The 19,973-nt window shown below is 40.1% G+C and overlaps 2 protein-coding genes across 4 annotated transcripts in view; one reads left to right on the top strand and one right to left on the bottom strand.

Moving 5' to 3' along the window:
- aqr (aquarius intron-binding spliceosomal factor) overlaps positions 1 to 19,973 on the top strand; it is a 73,800-nt gene that overhangs the window by 32,311 nt on the left and 21,516 nt on the right. For both annotated transcript variants that reach the window (XM_062441029.1, XM_062441028.1), the window contains 12 exons: positions 607 to 710; positions 3,341 to 3,443; positions 7,009 to 7,129; positions 9,467 to 9,608; positions 9,987 to 10,165; positions 11,625 to 11,792; positions 13,995 to 14,164; positions 14,731 to 14,972; positions 15,163 to 15,312; positions 16,394 to 16,463; positions 18,069 to 18,179; positions 18,740 to 18,849. In XM_062441029.1, coding sequence (XP_062297013.1) covers positions 607 to 710; positions 3,341 to 3,443; positions 7,009 to 7,129; positions 9,467 to 9,608; positions 9,987 to 10,165; positions 11,625 to 11,792; positions 13,995 to 14,164; positions 14,731 to 14,972; positions 15,163 to 15,312; positions 16,394 to 16,463; positions 18,069 to 18,179; positions 18,740 to 18,849 — 1,670 coding nt within the window. The remainder of the gene's footprint in view (positions 1 to 606; positions 711 to 3,340; positions 3,444 to 7,008; positions 7,130 to 9,466; positions 9,609 to 9,986; positions 10,166 to 11,624; positions 11,793 to 13,994; positions 14,165 to 14,730; positions 14,973 to 15,162; positions 15,313 to 16,393; positions 16,464 to 18,068; positions 18,180 to 18,739; positions 18,850 to 19,973) is intronic.
- Positions 18,875 to 19,973, bottom strand: part of stxbp6 (syntaxin binding protein 6 (amisyn)) — a 191,817-nt gene continuing 190,718 nt past the window's right edge. For both annotated transcript variants that reach the window (XR_009927466.1, XR_009927467.1), the window contains exon 7: positions 18,875 to 18,902. The gene's annotated coding sequence lies outside the window, so the exon portion shown is untranslated. The remainder of the gene's footprint in view (positions 18,903 to 19,973) is intronic.

Raw genomic sequence — 19,973 nt, 5'->3', positions numbered from 1 at the left:
CCTGCATAAAAAGTTCAGTTAACTAGTTAAAAAATTCTTAAATTAACATTAAAAAATACAGAATATATGAACATGCATCATTTCAGTCATCTTCACACTGATGCACTTCTTTTAAAATCAATAATAAATACCAATAAACTAAATGGAATGGAGCCTTAATGAATAATAGTATAATATATATATATATATATTTTTTTTTTTTTTTAAATAAATATAATAAAATAAATTTTAATAATAATAATAATATTTAATAATAAATGCTAAGTGTTGTGTACATAGTTCCTGTATTTTCTGTTTGTTTAATGGTGGTGGCCCAAGACATTTGCACAGAACTGTATATATTAAACTTGAATTAAGGAAAAAGGATCAAATATACTTAAAATCAGCATAAATACCGATATATCTGTGATAAGCCGATAACATCTGTCCGGCTCTACTATTCTGAACTTCGGTGTGTTTCTCTCTTCTAGAAAAAAAAGAAAAAAAGAAAACAAAATATCCTTATTACAGTATAGTATAATTTATGAGTCACTTATGTAATATATTTACAGTGATTTGTATTTGGACAGTCAATGAGTGTTTTACTGTGTGTTTTCTGTTTTGCAGAGGGCAGCCTTTGCTCATTTCCCAGAGTTGCACGACTTTGCTCTGTCCAACGTAGCAGCAGTAGACACTCGGGAGTCCTTGACCAAGCATTTTGGACATCTCAGGTAAATCAAAACATCCAGAATGAGTCTTGAAATGAACAAGTGCACTTGTTTGTACATGCACAGATGGAGGGTATGCATGATTGGAGTGAGGAATAGTACAGTGACCTGTAAATACTAAAATGTTGTTGCAACACAATTGTGTTTCAGACAAGATTTCTTCCTGATGTGTAATATCTGCATATTTACCTTGAGCCGGGTCACCCTTTGTGCTTTGTCCCACATGTACAGTACTAGAGTTGCACAGACATGAACCCTCCAGCAAACATACATCACAAGATATGTAGATCTGACCTCTTATTAATGTTCCTATGAACAGCAAAACATACACGGCCCGGTTGAAGTACAAGCACACATCCTCGTCCTATATTTCATTATAGCATCAGTACTGCCGTTGCTGCCTGAGTTCACTGCTAAATGGCAGCCAGTGAGCCCTTGAATAGGCAGCTGGTACCAGCCAGAGAGAGAGAGGCATGCCTCATTAATTTAATCGATTTGCAGTGGCTTGAGAATAAACTCTTTGAACAGCTGTGTTTGTCAGATCATATTAGCTTGCCAAAGAGCCAAAAAACACCCTCGCTTTGATGAACTGGCCTGTGTGTGATGTGGTTGGGGGTGAAAATGCTTTGATTCATTGCTAATTTGTAATTACTTGAGGGTTTCTAACCTTTCATGGCATTTGATATCATAATGAAATTTTTAAATTATCGACTCACGCTTTTATAGGGCCTCAAAGCTATCATGTCTCTGCTCAACAACACACTCTGCTTATTTGTTTGTACAGTAAGTGATATGTTTATAAATTGTGATTTATCTGAGGTGCCATGTTGGCACAACACACATTTCCTCTTTGCCGTCAGTGTTTCTATATCCATCTTTTTTTAACTTCTGTAGTGGATTATAAATGCTTAAACCCCACAGTAAGTTTCTTTGAGTCAAGCGGAGGGTTATGAGTCGAGCTCAGCTGAATCAGGTAAAGACTTAGCTGAACCATTTCATGTATTTCAAGAAGCTCTGCTCCTTTTTCCAGAATTAGGCTTTTGAATATAGCAGGACCAGCATTGTTCCCCGCTCCACAACTGTCACCAAAGCAGCTCCTGGGTAACTCCAAATATGCCGATCAGATTTAACGAGGCACTTTTCATCCAAACAACTCACACTAATGCCAGTTTATTCCAGCTGCGCTACCCACAGGCTAAGCTCCCAGTCACCAGCCGCTCTGAATTTATCCGTTAAGTCCCCTAAACACACAAACGAAGCATTATTGCACATATACAGACCCATTCTTTCCCATACACACACAGAAACTTCTTCCAGTTACAGTAAAAAATAGTGTCATTTGAGGCCATAAAATGAATTGAACGATGATCAAATAGTATGTATCAGTTTGTGAAATGCAAGCAAAAATGTGAGTAATTACTACCCGAAATGTCAACATAACGAATGTAATCATTTCTCTGGATTACCTCTTCAGTGGGATCCTGTCATTTTAAAGCATGTTAAGATTTTATTGATTCCACTTCTTTTGCAAACCCTGATTTCTTTAGGGCAAGAAAACAAGGTATGGGAAAGTTTATATAACGTACGCAGATTAAGGTTACCATAAAATCCATTTATTATTAATAATTCAATTATTTATAATAAAAAAATGTAGCTTTAAAGAGTTCAGTATGCTGGCTTATCCAAAACTGGAGGGTCAAAACAACCTTCAGGCTACAGAATAAACTTACCGTAGACCAGTTTCAATTATGTCTCCATCCATACCTTACCTTGGCCAGAGGCTCAGTTGTCAGTCATGACCTGGTCCAGTCATCTCCATTACTCAGAGTGAGTTGTTGTGTTGCTGTTATTTTGTTGCTAAGGGAAGGAATGCCCACATGACCTATGCCAGGTCCTCCACTGAGCCACCAAACTGCAACATTGGCAGATTTGCCACCCCACCACCCAAGCAGGGCATCACAAGTAGCAAAATGCATGCACATACACGGACACAGTCTGTCAGTGCCGCGTGTGGCTGTCCAGGCTTGTCACAATGTGTCCAGGGCAGGCCCTGTCCTTCGCAGTGTACCAGACCCTGTCCTTCGTAGTGTACCAGACCCTGCCTGTGTCACAGAGTGTCAGCCTGATTAAAACGTGTCTGTATGCAGAGAGCCACGCCTCAGCTTTCTGAGACGGAGATGGGCTTTGATTTTCATAATCCTGTCGCATCAATGCACCCCGGCCCCTTAACACACACGTGCTGACAGAGCAGGAGTGCAGCAAAGCAAACAGAAGAATTGCTTTGTGCCGCAGTACTTACAAGCACTAAGAATTAGATGAGGTTGTTTATCTTGACGCTTATTGTGGTGTCGCCATTTGAAAAATCCTTCTCTGTGTATCCCTCTCACATGTTACTTCCTTTTTCTATAACTATGATGATTTTGCATTGTAATTGTAATGAGATATCAGATTGTCCCTTTCTTACTATTAATTGTGACCATTCCAGGGATTACTAAACCATTGTCTGTGGATGGACATTAGTTATCATCTGCTTGCTGTCATCCATTTTCTGAATAAGAGTGTTGGCTAAATGTGTTAGCAAATGCAATTTTTCTAGCTGACTAACTACTTGTTTATCTTATCTTTTTCTGTAGTCCCAATACCCTTCACCAGGTGGCCTCATATCTGTGTCTGTTGCCAGAGTTGGCTGAAGGGCAAGACACCACCCATGAGAAGGAGGTCCTCCTTGAGTTGTTGGTGAGTGCAGTCTTTGCTGTCTAATTGGGCATTTGAGTTTTTAAGACTTGGTCACAGACATCCATTATTATGTTTTTAACCATAGCACAGTCAAAGACAACATAGTGGGATGTAATAGATGATAAAGAATAATATTTTACATCTGTTACAGTAAGATCTTAGATGGAATTGCTGACCATTCTCTAATAAGCCAAGATTTGTCAGCTTAAAAAAAAAACTATTCCCATATTGTGTGCTAATAAATATTGTCCTTTTCTGTACATCAGATTTTCTTTTTTATCCAAGACTATATTTAACACCCAGACATTTGAATAGATGAATGATGATTAATAGAGAATAGAGAGAGATGGTTTGGGGGACTGAAGCGATATCTCCGATCCTGTGTGCTTGTCAACTAGCAATATAAAAGCTGTATAATTAGGGCCCGAGTGGCGACTGCAAGTCGCCTGGCGAAAGCCCTATTGAAATTGTAATGTTTATTATTATTATTAGGGCCCGAGCGGCGACTGCAAGTCGCCTGGCGAAAGCCCTATTGAAATTGTAATGTTTATTATTATTATTATTATTATTATTATTATTATTATTATTATTATTATTCTGACATTTCGTGCCCCAATTTCGCCCCTTTCCCAAATGCGAAAATGCTTATACTTTTGCACGGACGTCCGGCCTCATCCGAAATTCGATATTTTTGGGTGGTCGCACATGGTCGACGCAGAATGGCGGAATAGCGCCCCCTACAAAGTCCAAAAATGCCCATAGGGAATTTTGCTAACTTTGTCCTATGCTCACAAAATTCGGTACACATATGTATTATACCCACATATGCAAAAAAGCCTCTTGACCTTATGACCTCAACCCAACAGGAAGTCGGCCATTTTGGTTTTGATTTTTCCCGCCTAAAATTAACTCCTCCCACAGCGTTCGCCCGATCAAGTTCAAATTAGGTACGCAACATCTCCAGACCTAGCTGAGCTTAAGTTGTGCTCTGCGCATCCGTAGGTCAAAGGGCGTGTCTGCCAGGGATCAACTAACTTTGGCGTGCTCGCCATGTACATACGAGTGACTCTCACGCCCACATACTTCATCCAATCAGCTTCAAACTTGCTGGACATAATGATGGCTCCGCCCTGAACGTCCCGATATATTAACTTCCCACGTAACTCATAGCGCCCCCCGGTGGTAACAGGAAGTTAACTAAGATTCATTAAAATTACATACTTTGCCCCATCAACTTCATTCAGAACCAGTTGGTGAAGCTACATTATGAAGACTGTGAAGCTACGAGTAATGGCGTCCGTGTGGCGACGCGGTGACCATCAATTCCTCGCCATGAAAATACGTTTGGCTTTTTGATGGCTTTATTGAACTCGTATCATCATGAAAATTGGTACTCAGGTCCAGGGTGCCGACCTCAACGTCTCCATTCGCTCATAGGCGATCTCACTCGTGTCGCCCCCTAGTGGAAACAGGAAGTGCCATATTTTACATCATCATTGTGCGAATTCCACAAAACTTCACATGTGTAATCACTGTCCCACCCTGAACGCAACCGCTTGTGTTTTGTTACACTCTACTGCCCCCTGGTGTATGAACCATCAACCTCTCATAACTCCTTCATGCTTTGTCCAATTCACTCCAAACTTCACATGACTGATGAGTGGCCGCCCTGAACACACCAGACCACACCAGACCATATGTGTAACTACCTGTGACTGCCCCCTACTGGATGAACGAAACATTGCATTTTTGGCCTCCTTCCAGGTTTTTTCTCACTTTCTGCTTCACGCCACAGCCCCGCCATGCCTCAGGCCCCGCGGTGGAATGGGTGAGCGAGGGCCCGCCATCGCCGCTTGCGGCTTTAATTAGTATTGATGCACATCTACAAACAATGTTGGTGAACAGTTATTTTCCAGAACAATAACTTCCCAGTCAGTGCTATGGCATAATAGGTTTTGTGTTTCTCATTTTGAAGTAATTAATTTAAGCTCTTGACCTTGGAATACATATTGTATCCCCTCTTCGCTGCCTGTCCCTCTTGGATTTGCCTTCTAATCCAATTACCGCTTTATGTGGGCATTTGTGGCCGTCGTAGGTTAAATTGAAGACAGTGCTGATGAGATTATTTTCTTTTTTTAATGGTATCGCTCCTCTTCCTCTTCCTCCCAATTTTATTTTATATTTAAAACCCCTCCAGGAATCTGCTAGACCCTTGTCCCACTAGTCTCTCCAACATACACAGGAACATGTGCTGTAGACCCCTTCATCAAAGTGGTTGTTTCAAGGCTGTCCTGTGGTTATTCATAATTACCCACTCAGAACCTCCCCAGGTCCTATCTGAGAAGCGATAGTGAAGAGCTGTTTCATAATTATCTGATTAGATTGGTGCAGGAGACAATGTCAGGGGACTCATTTGTGTGCGCCTGAGGTTGCCCCCAACAACCAATTTCTCTGACCGGGTGGGTTTAATAGGAAGGGGCCACAGGACTGCCACATGGTAGCAAAACAGTCATGTGTGTTGCAGAGAACACACTCATAAATATGCTCAGGGAGGAGGAACCTCTTATTTTGAGATGCAGCACTGCTGTTACACTATTGCTAATGTCAGGGTAGTTTAGGCTGTTTACTCCCTGGTGGAACAGATGAGCTGGTTTGTATTCTGCAAGAATCATTTACATGGTAAATAATTAATGTAATTTGTGTATTTTGTTTGGAAGGGTAAAGTTGGTTGTGTGTGCACATCCACAAAACCTCAGTAGGACAGATGCTGGGTTAAAAAATTAATGCAGTAGAGTGGTACCTGCAAACTGGAATTTAAGGTCCCTTATTAGATTTTACTGCTGATATTTGGACCAAACTCAAGCAAACACCCACATAGAGTAGATGAGTGGTGCATATATATATATATATATATATATATATATATATTTATTTTTTATTTTTTATTTTTTTTAAAGTGATATTATAATTACTTCTTCTGATCTTTATAATACCTGTAAAAATGTTGATACACTTTCTAAAGTGAATGGAAAAGCGTGTCAAAACTTTTGACTAGTGCTCTACGTGTTAAAACATTTTTTATGTTTAAACATTAAGGTTATAAACTTGCACATCCCTCTAGACATAAAAACAAGTATACAAATGTCATGTGCAAATATGAGGCTTAAAAGTAGCCTTTTCTGAAGCACATACATTTTAACACACATCGGCTAATGGAGGTCTGGCAGAATATCTACATTGAGTGTGACAAGTGATAAAAGGCTTTAGTTAAACCAGACTTTTAAGGTGGGTCTTATGTAACAGATTGGTTGAGTGACCTGATTTTGTGGAATTTTTCTTTCTTTATCTTTTCCCTTACTAGAAAACAGACCAGAGAGTCAAAATCCTAGACTGAGCCAAGAGCCAAGAGCAGAGGGACATTTGTTCATTAACCCAATTTCTCTGTTTGTCTCTTTGTCCTCTCTCTCACTCTCTCTCTCTCTCTCTCTCTCTCTCTCTCTCTCTCTCTCTCTCTCTCTCTCTCTCTCTCTCTCTCTCTCTCTCTCTCACTGTTTGACACACACAGGTGTCCCGTCACGAGCGCAGGATCTCTCAGATTGAGCAACTTAATCAGATGCCCCTTTATCCAACAGAGAAGATAATCTGGGATGAGAACATTGTCCCGACGGAGTACTACTCAGGCGAAGGTGTGTATTTGTGTAAATACATGTCAGAATTGTAAATGTGTTGTTTACGTGTGTACTTGTCTGTGTGAGAGTTGTCAGAGTACACATGCCTATTTCAGTTACCGGTCACCACCTTGGACTCAATAAGTATACACCCACATTTTGTATTATCCCTCCCTGTAAAGGGCACTCAACTGGCACTGAATTGGCATCTCTCTCTTGGGAGATACTCTTTAGTTGGCAAGGACACCTTCAACAGCTCAGATACTACTGACCATTCAAGCAACATCCCTTAAGCATATTACTCATGTACACAAAGTAGTCTGTATTGAATCAAGAATTAACACACTTAGTTTATATGCATCATATAATCTTGGCCATTCAGTTTGTGTAACTGTATACAAGAACGATTAATGAACTTTAATTGACTACTGTAAGTGTAATTGCTCACAGATTTATTTTTTTCACTCTAGTCTCTTTCAGATAAGCATCTTGTTCTGTATCTGATGGCAGTTTAACATGTTGGTGTATGAGTAAATGCATGTGTAACTTTTACTTAAAAGTCAAAAAGGCAATCAGTAACATTTCCATAACACTTCAGACCATCAGATTAATGTAAAATCTGCATCAGTACAAGAGGAAATGTGTGTAGAGCGGATCTTATAGAATCACAGTAATAATTAGATAAGCACTCCATCTTAGTTTTTTCAATTTTCATTCATGCCAACTACACTCATGCCTACTGATGAATAAATGGATATCCAGCAAACTGTTTTACAACTCAACTCAAAGATGTCTAATCACCTCACCTAATCGCAGTACAGTTTTTAGTGGGAGCCTAATTAATGTTCACAACTAAGGATGCTCGATATTGACTTTTCTGCCGATATCCGATATTCCGATATTGTCCAACTCTTAATTTCCGATACCGATATCACCCGATACTGATATATGCAGGCTTTTTTACACCAAAACTGTTAGGTAACAACGTAACATATCTCCTATTGTGGAATTAACACATTATGCCTAATTTTATTGCGATGCCCCACTGGATGCAACATGGCTTTCCAAATGTAAACACTGTTTGTGCAAAATAACTTAACTTAAGTTATGGAAAAAAGTGCCAATATGGCACTGCCATATTTATTATGCTGCTTTGCAGTAATTGCAAATTGCAAATTTACTATATGTAGGACACACTTGGAAATAGTTCCAAACCACAGACGTAAGCCCCATTTCTGGAGGCGGGACCTTTTATAGGAACGTCCTCTCACTCAGTCCTCTCAGCTGTTGTGTCTCCACAGCAGAGTAGGACCCAGATAGGACTGGCAGTAACGTCACGTAGGCGACTCGCCAAAAACATAACAGAGAAAATGACAACGAGGAGGTAAGCCTCGTTTCTGGTTTGTGTACATGGCGGTGGACGCTATGAACTTGTTAACCACGGTTAGCAACCCACGAGTCTAGCGTGTTGTTGTTGTTATACATCATCAAGTGCGCGCCGGTAAACGTCCCATGCTGCGTTCATGCAGGCTCGGAAATGCTGAAGCCTACAGAAAAAACATCGGTTATAAAAACCCGATACTGATACTTCCCGATATTACATTTTTAAGTAAATATCGGCCGATAATATCGGAGGGCCGATAATATCGGACGTCCCTATTCACAACCTATGCTTACAACCTGAAAATTACATAAGCAGCATAATATATGCAATGTTAATTGAATGTGTCACATACTTTTAATTAACACATGTAGCTAACTATACTTCAAAAGGTCCTGATTCAGAGCTATTAAGCTGATCTGATTGAAATGCTGGTATAAAATGAAACGTTAACTGGAAGATTCTTAAATTGACATTAGGTGAATGTACAAAAGCACACAGTTTGTTCACTCACAAACAATCTTTGGCTGAATGCAGACACTGGCTGTAGAGAGGACATTGAACAGAGCACAGCCAAAATAATCACATTATTTAGCTACAGCTGTACTTATTTAACACAGATAATGTCATTCATTTAAGTGATGGATGGCTAAAAATAACAAACCTGCTGCTTATATATTTTCTATCGCTCTTTTCCAATTAAAAAAGAAAAAAAAGGTTATGGGTATGATGAGAGATTCATTGGCATCAGAGTGAATCTGGGTACTTTGCCAACCAAGACTTGGCTCCAAAAATGGAACCACCTTTAAGAAACTATTTGTAGTCATGTTTGAATAAAGCAAGGAACATTAAGAATTAAAAAAAAAAAAAAAAGATGTCTGAGTGACGAAAAGTCACCAATTCAATGGCTTGATGAACCCATAAAGGTATTCCATATCTGACAAGGTCTTCTCTCTATGTCTGTTTATTTTCAGGTTGTCTTGCACTACCTAAGCTGAATCTCCAGTTCCTCACCCTCCATGATTACCTGTTGAGAAACTTTAACCTCTTTCGTCTAGAGTCCACCTATGAGATTAGACAGGACATAGAAGATGTGGTGTGGCGTATGAAACCATGGTGAGATGTTTTCAGTTCTGTCAAAGCACCTTGACCATGACTGTTTTCTTGATACAAAAACAAACTGGTAACTTTGTTTTTAAAACTGATGTTTTTTTGGGTCCTTATCCTCTGTCTACCTCTCACATGGTGGCGTAGTGTGTTGATAATATTTTATTAAAAGACTGTGGCATTTGGTACACTGCATTTCGAATCCCATTGCTTAACATAATAAGTGCTCCCATTATGTCAAGTGATGTAGCAACTTGCTTGTTGTTCTTGTAAAAGTAAATAAGTAAGCAGTGGTGCCATGTGCTGCCCTAAATCCAACTGATTTTAATCTTGACAGCAGCCCACAGCACTTCTCTAACTTCTTGTTGTGCCTGTCCCTCCACGCAGGCAATCAGAATATGGTGGAGTGGTGTTTGGGGGTTGGGCCAGAATGGCTCAGACCATCACTTCTTTTTCCATAGTAGAGGTCGCCAAGCCCAACATCGGAGAGAGCTGGCCTGCTCGTGTCCGAGCTGATGTCACCATAAACCTCAACGTACAAGATCATATCAAGCATGAGTGGGAAGGTAATAGCATATGTGTATCTAACCATTATCAGTAAATCTTTTCATATTTGTCTACTATTTCATCTCCCTCATGTCAGTCTTGCCACCCCATCTTCTTTTACACTCTTTTTTTCTTTTTGTGCAGACAAGATAGCAAAACAGATAAAACAGCTGTAGTGTATAGACTTGTGTTGTGGAACATATTGGAGATAATGGCAGGAAAAATGAGCTGATCACAAAACATCCTCATACACTCTATAACCTCCCTGTCTATTTTCCCTTGTGATACCTATACCTTTCCTATGTCTTGTTTTTCTTATGTCTTTTAAATGCTTGTCTACAAATCAAACAATCTTGTTTTCTATGTCATGCATGTCAGACTGAACAGATACACTTTTATTTATCTGTCTACTGAGGCTGCTCATGGCTTGTGTTTCACTTGTGCTTTACATGCATTGTCGCAACTTTAAGCACACACCCCACCCAAATTTATGCATGTAACTACAGATTGTGTATTGGGCTGTGAACACTACAGTCAGTATTGTGCCTGAACCCTTCCTGTGTAGACACTGATGAAGGTCTGGAGCTGCTGCTGTGCTATTGACATGATGCTTTCATTACACCACCTGTGTGGACACTTTGTAATACGTAGCCTAGTAAGCAGTTTATAACCTCCATAAAGTCTTCCCTTACCACTCTATTCCATCCCATTGGGCCTTGACTCATGACCCTTGCCTACCTCATGTCTGTGTGAGGACATTCTATTTCTGTGTAGTCTCTACCTCTGAGCCTCTTTGTTTTATTTCCTGATCGTTTTCTCTCTGTCTGTGGTTGATAGAGGCACTGTGGATCATGCTAACAGGAGCTAGTCAGACTTGAAAGACATTGATTCACTGGAAACATAGAAAGCACAATTAAGCCTCCAGTGGCCAACTGTAATAGCCTCCAGAGAAACATATAGGAGATATCACACATATCAATGTATGCCAATGGTGTATAGCACTAATTAATATAAAAAATAAATGGAGTGTTTCAGTAAGACATAATGATGGGGCCCTCACTGGATTTTAAAAAGCAAGGCTAATGTATTTCAAATTAATGTCTTCATTTAATACTCAATTTTTTCATACATACATTTTTCTCATTTTTTATGGTTTTACTTTCTTTCTTATAATTCAGTGGAGGAATGAAGTATTACTTCCTTCCATCCACTAGCCCATTCCCTGTCGTATAATTAGAGCTTCATGTTTTAAACATCAGGCACATGCTGACAGGGCAGTTTCTCTCATCCCTCCATACTCCCCCACACTACTACTCTGTCTCACCGAAAATCCCACTTTGCCTTTCTTTCTATCTTTGCCCTTTTCTCTTTCTGGCTCTTTCTCTGTCTATCTTTCTTCCTCCCTCTGTTTCTAAAACCCTGTCTTTATTTTTTGTCTCTCTCTCTCTCTCTAACCCCTCTCCATCCTCTTTCCCCCAGGGCTGCGGAAGCACGATGTTTGCTTTCTGATCACGGTGCGGCCCAACCTGCCCTACGGCACACGCTTCGACCGGCGCCAACCCTTTGTGGAGCAGACTGGCCTGGTGTACGTGAGAGGCTGCGAGGTGCAGGGTATGCTGGATGACAAGGGACGCGTCATTGAGGAAGGTATGCTCATATGTGCTCCTGCCTGCAGACACACATACACCAGTGACACATTAGATTCTTCCTCCCATCAGACCTCTTATACCCAATCAACCCCACCAACTGATCCTTCGCAGAAGGTCACTCTGGTGTTGTCGTAGTGACAGTCACAGTGAGACCTGACCTGTTCACATTAACATTCCATTAACCTGAGGTCGACAACAACACCTGAGAGCTATGGGCCCTACCCTCTGCTTTATTTATTGGATTTATATCTGGATGTATGTGCCTCTGTAAGAGAACCCTGATTGTGCTTGACCTGCAGAACACACTCATTGTGTCATAAGCAACGCTCACCTCTATATCTAAAACAATGCATTGCCAGCAACAATGTTTTCTGGCATTAGGGAAATTATTTGAGCACACCTTCAAATTTTATCTGTGAGTTAATATGTTTCCAATTAAAGCTATAAAATGTACTGTCATCAGAGTATTTGTGTGTGTGTCCACACAGAAGAAATCCTATCAGGCAAAATTAAATAATCTGGTCTTTCCTGAAAAGTAAAAAAAAAAAAAAAAATCTCCATTTACGGTGTCAGGTTCTTCACCACAGCCTAAAGAAGTCCCTCTGAGTAGTTGGTTAGTTCAAATAGTTGCAGCCCTGCTGTGTTTTGCATTTTCCCGGAACATGTGTCCGTGCAAGGAAGCAGCCTTTACCCTATCCTCTCTCATCTGTTTGGTTTAAATATGCAGAGGGCAGGGCTTTCTAAAGAGACATCCTGCCAGGGAACATGCCCTGCCAGTGTGAGCTTGGTTAAACTTTCAGATCCCCAACGGGGATAAGTGGTACTCTGGTTAACTGGGTGGTGGGGTGATGTCACATAAATCACTGAGTACTTGGTGACAGTTCTGGGTGACAAAACCTGAGAGGTGCATTTTTGGGTTACTTTTTGAGGTTATTTTGAGGTTACTGGACACATTCTATGTTAGTTGAATGAAAAAGTGCAATGCATCACCTTGCCAGTTTAATACAATGGCTAATGCAGGTCAAGGTCAGGTCCAGGTCAAATTGATCACTACTCTATTTCTCATGCGAATTACCATCTAATTGACATGTTTTTATTTATTACATAACACATAATATTTGCTATACACTGAATTTTATTTTCTGCTTCAAAACACTGTACAGTTGTTTCAAAATGTTTTTTCATTGCTGCAACTCATCATTTTTGGAAGACAATGTTTTTGATCGAGAGAAAATTACTTTCTTTTTCTCGTCATGACTTCAATGTGCATGCAGCAGCAGCCTCAGGTAACCAGCCTCAGGAAGCAGACGGCTTACCACGAGGGAATAATGGTGCTTCAGCCACTAAGTACATACCATATGTGTATCATGGGAGTTAAATAAAATAAACAGATTTAACGTAGTTTAGAAAAAAACCCACATGTATAAAAATACCCAGAATGAACACTGTAAGTGGACTGCTTGATTACTATAAGCAAATTATTTAAACAGCATTTTATAGGAATGATTCTGTCCCCAGCTTTTTAATCCATGTAAGCAGTTGATCACTGTGACTATGATCACTATACGCAGTTTCCACTGTACTGGTTTTAACTTCTCACACACCTTGGCCCAGCTGTCCAAATTGTTATCCCATGGTGTTGAGGGTGTAGCTTCCACTCCTAATCTATCACCACTCTCGTTTTAGTAAGGGGGATTTGATGATCCCCAAATAGCTATACAAACGTGCATACACACACATGCATGGTCACACACATATCAGAGGTCAGTAGGATTGAGTTTCACTCTCTTCTTGCTCTGTGCCCCACAGCGCCATACAAGAATCTATTCAGATATCCATCTGCGAAAGCTGCACTTGCTACACCACACAGCCTCCCTTTGGGAGTAAGCTTAAAGTCCTCTGTCAGTCAGTCATGCATCTACTTGTTATTCCTTTTCCTGAGGTGGAATAGCACTATAGCAAGACAAATCAGGGTGAACTCTTTTGAAAGGGTTTTAGTTTTTAATGAAGTGCTAATGTTTTACCACTGAGAATGAGCTGATTTAGGTTCCGTTTTAATATCGACCCCTGACCTTCTACAAATTGGCCCTGCCATTATATTACTGTTATACGGATGTGTGCTTGGTATTTCCTTTTGACAGTAAAACACCATTTTTATTTATCACTAAAGGATATTATCACTTTCTCCACTCTGGTCTAGGACCTGAGCCAAAGCCTAAGCTGCGAGGAGACGCGAGAACATTCCGTGTGTGGCTGGACCCGAACCAGTATCAGCAGGACATGACCAGCAGTATTCAGAGTGGCACCGAAGACCCATATGAGACATTCAACATCATCATGAGACGCAAACCGAAGGAGAATAATTTCAAGGTTCGGATTGTGCGGAAGCACAGCGATCCGCCCTCACTATACATAGTGTTTAAGTGCTTTATCTGGGGACCTTGAGCTCTGGTCCTATCAGCACCACCCCCTCAGTGATCTATCGCATGTATTATGTTCTCTTGGGTATTGTAGCTGTAAGGTTGGGGCCAGGGCAACTCTGAGATTACCACCAACCCAAGGCCCTCACAGTGATCCCAGTGAGAGACTCTTCTCACTGGATCTTTATGTGATACCTCTTTCTCACCTTTAAGAATCCCCTTGAGGCAGCATACCAGTGTTGTATGGTATACCGTTGGGATGCTTTCAGTAATAAAGCATACCCAGTTTGTATTATATTGTGAGTATAACATAAAAATGTCCTCAGCAGAACTATGCTTTTCACCAAGGTTAAGGAAAGGTAAATCTAAGGTCTAAAGTCATGACAGCTTCTGCAGTGCTGTTGTATGACGTTGCTACTTCTACGATCTGCTACTTTTTTGAATTTCTTTCTTTTCTTTTTTTTGCGAACTTTTGGTTTTATATCCGTCACATTTTTGTCTGTGTTTCTGTTTCAGGCAGTGCTAGAGACCATCAGAAACCTGATGAACACAGAGTGTGTTGTCCCAGACTGGCTTCACGACATCATCCTAGGCTATGGAGACCAAGGCAGTGCCCACTATTCCAAAATGCCTAATCAGATCCCCACGTTGGACTTCAATGACACCTTTCTGTCCCTGGACCATTTACATTCCTGTTTCCCCAGTTCCACCATAAAGGTCACTGAGGAGAATCATGAACTGCAAGTCCCACCTTTCAGGTGAATGTCAAAGGTCCAATTAAGAAATAATGAAGAGGGAGGTTGATTTACCTTGAGTAATATTTTAGATAAATGTTTAGACATTATTCCATCGGTTTTGTTATTTGCATGCTGGCTGCAATGGTGTCACAATTTTATATTTTATTTTTAAATATTATCTAATCCTTCCTTTGGTCTTTTCCTTTACTAGAATCACGTTTCCCATCTCAAACAAAACGGACAAGGGAAAGAAGAGAAAGGCTGATGAAGAAGTGGAGGACAAAGTGGAGAACACAGCCTTGATCGTTGAGCCATATGTCACCCCCAACCGTGGGCCATATCCCTACAACCAGCCCAAACGGTGAGAGATTATGCCTCCCAGCTCACAATTTAACAAGATCAGGGGCCAAAAAGCTGTGTGGTGTTTAGTTAAACCTGGACTTCTCTCAGATGGCAGCATGCTGAACTCTGTAAAGATAGTTACTAGGGCCCAACCAGTGCTGGGTTTTTGTGGCTGATGCTGATACCGATAGTAGGGAGTAATAGTAATTCTAATATCAATATATTGGCTGATAATCTTATATATACAGAACATATACATAAACGCACAGATTTTGCAATGATCCCTCAAATGAAAAAATTAAATCAGCACATGTGGGACTACATATACTCTATACCGATATGTCTGGGATAGGCCAGTATCAGCCGATAATATCAGCTGACATATATGGGTCGGGCTGTAATAGTTACACCTTCAATAATATTCCCACTGTGTTTCACCCATCCTTTGGTTCATGGCCTATGTATTATTTTGTACCATGACTTAAGTTCTTTACCTTCATCCAAAACACCTTTTCAGTATAAATCAGCACAGAAATAAAGCCAAAAAGCTCATTACAGATACCCCAATGCATCTCTGTGTTCTGTTTTCAACTACCCCTAGACTGTTTTCGTTTGTTTGTCTGTGATTGTCGCCATGGTATCTCCTCTGACTTGTAATGTTGTTGTGCTATTTTGGTTGTTGTTATGCCTCCATTTATAGACTTTAGAGTTTTTATGCAATTAAAAGTGAACAGAAAAGGCCTTAATATTCTTGTGCTAATTATAACACCACAAAATAATTGCCCTTCATAAAAAAAATCTAAGATTCATCTAATGGTGTTTTAGCATTTCCAGTTTGCACTTTGATATTTAAATCTTGATAGTAACAACATGTCCATGGGGAAGCTGCTGACAGCCCTAAAGATCTTTTAAAGATGGTCTCAAATAACATCACAACAAAACTTGCAGCATTAAGCACCTTTTTGTGTGTGTGTTGTTGTTTTTTTAATTAATGAAAACATTTGAACACAAATGTGTTCATGCTATCAAGGCTACTCACTGTCTCTGACTAATTACTTGATTTATTAATATCAGTAATGTAAATGTTGTATTTGTTACAGGAATACAATTCAATTCACTCCCACTCAGATTGAAGCCATTCGAGCCGGGATGCAGCCAGGGCTCACCATGGTAAGGACTTCATCATTTCATCGTGTGTTTTCAAGTTGCTCACACAAGTTTCAAGATTGAATTGAAGCCACCCAAAGAAAATCTGCAAAATAAAGATGATCTATTTGACAAAAGATTGCACAATCATCAAATAGTAATCATGGATATCTGGCTTTAATGGAATATTTATTTAATTAGTCACAGTGAATCTGTCTATTTGTTCTTAAAATATTAAGATGATTGCAGTGTTGATACGAAAAATGACATAGAAAGCACAACACCTCACATAACCTAATGTTTAATTTTGTCTTTCTCTTCTTAATTTATAGTATAAATAACAGAAAAAGAAAACGTCATAATGCATAGTGGCATAATAAGAAGAACAAGCTAAATTTTAAACCCAGTCCTCTGAAGTCATCATTGTATATCCTTGTGTGTGATGTTGTCTGGGCAAAGCCTCTTGTCAGTCCAGTGACTGCTGATACTTCAGGTGTGTATCATCTCAGCTTGCTGTTACACAGACTAAGATTTACAACCATTAATCTTAGTGATGTATACCAAGGGAATTTCCTCAACAGTAGATATGCTGTTGTTTGGTGTCCTCATCTCCATCAGTCATGTAGAGCGATGACAAATTCCTGAATCCCCTCTGTAGTTTTGGCATTTCCAATGCAGTAGTCAGCCACACATAAAATGACAGCAATGGATACATCCAGTTCTTACACACATCCACAGTCATGTCATTCCAGCCAGTCATTGTTATATCAAGAGTGGTGTAACACATACTATTTTGACAAAAGTGCAATTCCAATGTGGTGATTGGAAGCTGGCAGAGGCTTCTGAGTTATTTATTGTGCAGCTAGCCGAGATAAATATGGCAAGTGGGCGATCAGCAGAGTCATAAAACAACTCTGCATGCATGCCTTGCTGTGCTCCTCTCTCCTGACCCCCTCTAACCTTCCTTTTTGGCATATGTCACTGTCGTTAGCAGCAGTAATAAACACATCCTGCTCCCAGTCTGCCTGGCTTTGCTTTCATGTAGGGTAACCAAGGAGTTGGTTATGTACTGATTTATGCAGGAATATATAATTGTGCTTACTATTTTTGGAAAATTACTCACCTGAGATACCCATACTAGGACTGACCTGTCTCATAAATATTAATTAGGTAAATTATATGTGTTAAGTAAATTCAAGGCTTATTATCATGGTAACATGTATAGAGTGTTGACGTGCTAGTAACATTCAGATAACAACAACAAAAAGGAGCCTTGAAGGATGCTTATGCATCCTTTTTCTGGAGCTTTCTGTGTCCTTGCCCATGTGTGCAGTCAATGGGACTGACTTGGCATGCCAGGCAACACCACAGCCCTGTTCCATTAGGTCTGTCTGAGTATGGCTAGCTACGAGGCACCAGCCTAGTCCGTTCTGACATGCCCATGACCTAGTTGTCAAAACCACTGGGTTTTCTCCAAGGCAAATGCCTTTGCACTGTAACCTAACTTTTAATTGTGCTTATCTTCTGTTCTGTTTTAGTTGTCTTACTTTATCACGTTTGCCCATTAAAAAAAAAAAAAAAAGATTCCCTTCTTTCCAACCCTGTCTTTACTTGCTATTGTGTCTTCAGGTTGTAGGACCACCAGGTACTGGAAAGACAGATGTTGCTGTTCAGATCATCTCAAACCTCTATCACAACTTTCCTGAGCAGAGGACCCTCATAGTGACACATTCAAATCAGGTTAACACACCACACACACACACTATCTACACACAAACCAGCTCAACACATGACTGATCTCTGAATTTTCCCCAACACCCTGTTCAAAAACCAGTGAAGCTGTCTAGAGAATTTATAGCCTGTGCTCTGAACTCCCCATTAATCAGGCAATAGCTCTACTCAAACCATGGAGGGAAAAAATTAAATCTAAGCTCCCTTGTACCCAGTCTTCCCTCTCAGTATTTAATCATAAAGTAATCTGCTGCTGTTTTATACCATTGGAAACGTACCCACAAAAAGCAGAGCTGGATTTAAAGATGAAAACCTTTGTTCTAGCGCAATAGTTTCACCTGCCATTCCTATTCCTTAAACATGTTACCTGTTCTACTTATTGCATATTACATATCAACATCACCAATTCAGGACCAAAGCAATAGGGATCAAAAAAAGAGAAAGAAAGTTAAAACAGGTTCTTTTGCACAAGTACTGTTGATGGTTGATAAAAATAAACACACAAATAAAAAGAGTCGATTTCCATGTCTGATCATGTCCATTTGTTACTGTTGTTCATTCTACACCAGGCTCTGAACCAGCTGTTTGAAAAGATCATGGCACTAGACATCGATGAACGCCACCTCTTGCGTCTGGGTCACGGAGAAGAGGAGCTGGAGACTGAGAAGGACTTCAGCAGGTGAGGACAGCAGGGAACAGGTGGAGAGAGGACACACACACTCATAGATGAACCTAAACAAACAGAAATGCAGATGTGAAAATTGAGACTAGTTGATATCACACATCCAAGTGTGAAAGTGCATTCATCACATGGTTACAGACTTACCGTACATATGCACTACAGAGGCGGCCTTCACAGTTTGATCAATGCTGACAACACACACAAACACACGCAGACACACATAAAAGCAACCCAGCTGCCCACATACATAGGTAATTAGTCTGAGCCAACACAGTGACAGGGCTACTTGATACTCTCATATGCCAGGCCATGGACCTGGTTTATCTTCATTAGGCAACATTGGCCTCTCAAATATCCCAGAATCTGTGGTAAATCAAGAACAAATAAAATTACATGAATAAATACAAAAGAATGAATACATATCATTTCAGGTTGTAAGACAATGAGAATATTTATGTAGCTGGGGTTAGGAAGGTGCATCTCTTAAATCTCTGGTGTACGACATTACCTGACTGCAATTTGATTGAACCTAAATTTTGTTTTATAAGTAGTTAAAGGACATTCCTCTACACACTAAAATACATGTAAATCCGTGTTGCTGTTCAACCAGCACTGGTGGCATGGTACAGAACAAATAGCCTCAGACAAGAACCACTAGAGTCCTGTTAGGGAAGCCCCAGTAGTTCCCAACTCACTCACGTCTTTGTGTGAGTGTGTGAGTGTGTGAGTGTGTGAGTGTGTGAGTGTGTGAGTGTGTGAGTGTGTGTGAGAGATGCCTTAAAGGATAGTGAGTCAGCCCTTACTACTGAGACATACTGAGATGGGAAAAGAGAAAGTGGGGGGCAGCACACTTAAAGCACTTGACAGACTTGAGAAAGTGAGATAATCTTAAGATACCCAAAACATTTACAGTTCTTCATGACTGCTGCTATATTTAACGCCATTATTAGATGAATCAGAACTTCTTTTCCTTTTACTAGCAAAGCTTTAGGGCCAGCATTAGAACACATAAATAGCTCTTTGTCATTGAATCCTTAGTTTTCATGCTGTTACTATTCATGCTGTTACTATTTGAAGTTTCCTTATAGCCTACATAGTTAATTACCACCTTATCCATCTGT

This window comes from Scomber scombrus, chromosome 19 (genome assembly GCF_963691925.1).
Source record: "Scomber scombrus chromosome 19, fScoSco1.1, whole genome shotgun sequence".
NCBI lineage: Eukaryota > Metazoa > Chordata > Actinopteri > Scombriformes > Scombridae > Scomber > Scomber scombrus.
This window is presented reverse-complemented; position numbering and strand designations above follow the sequence as displayed.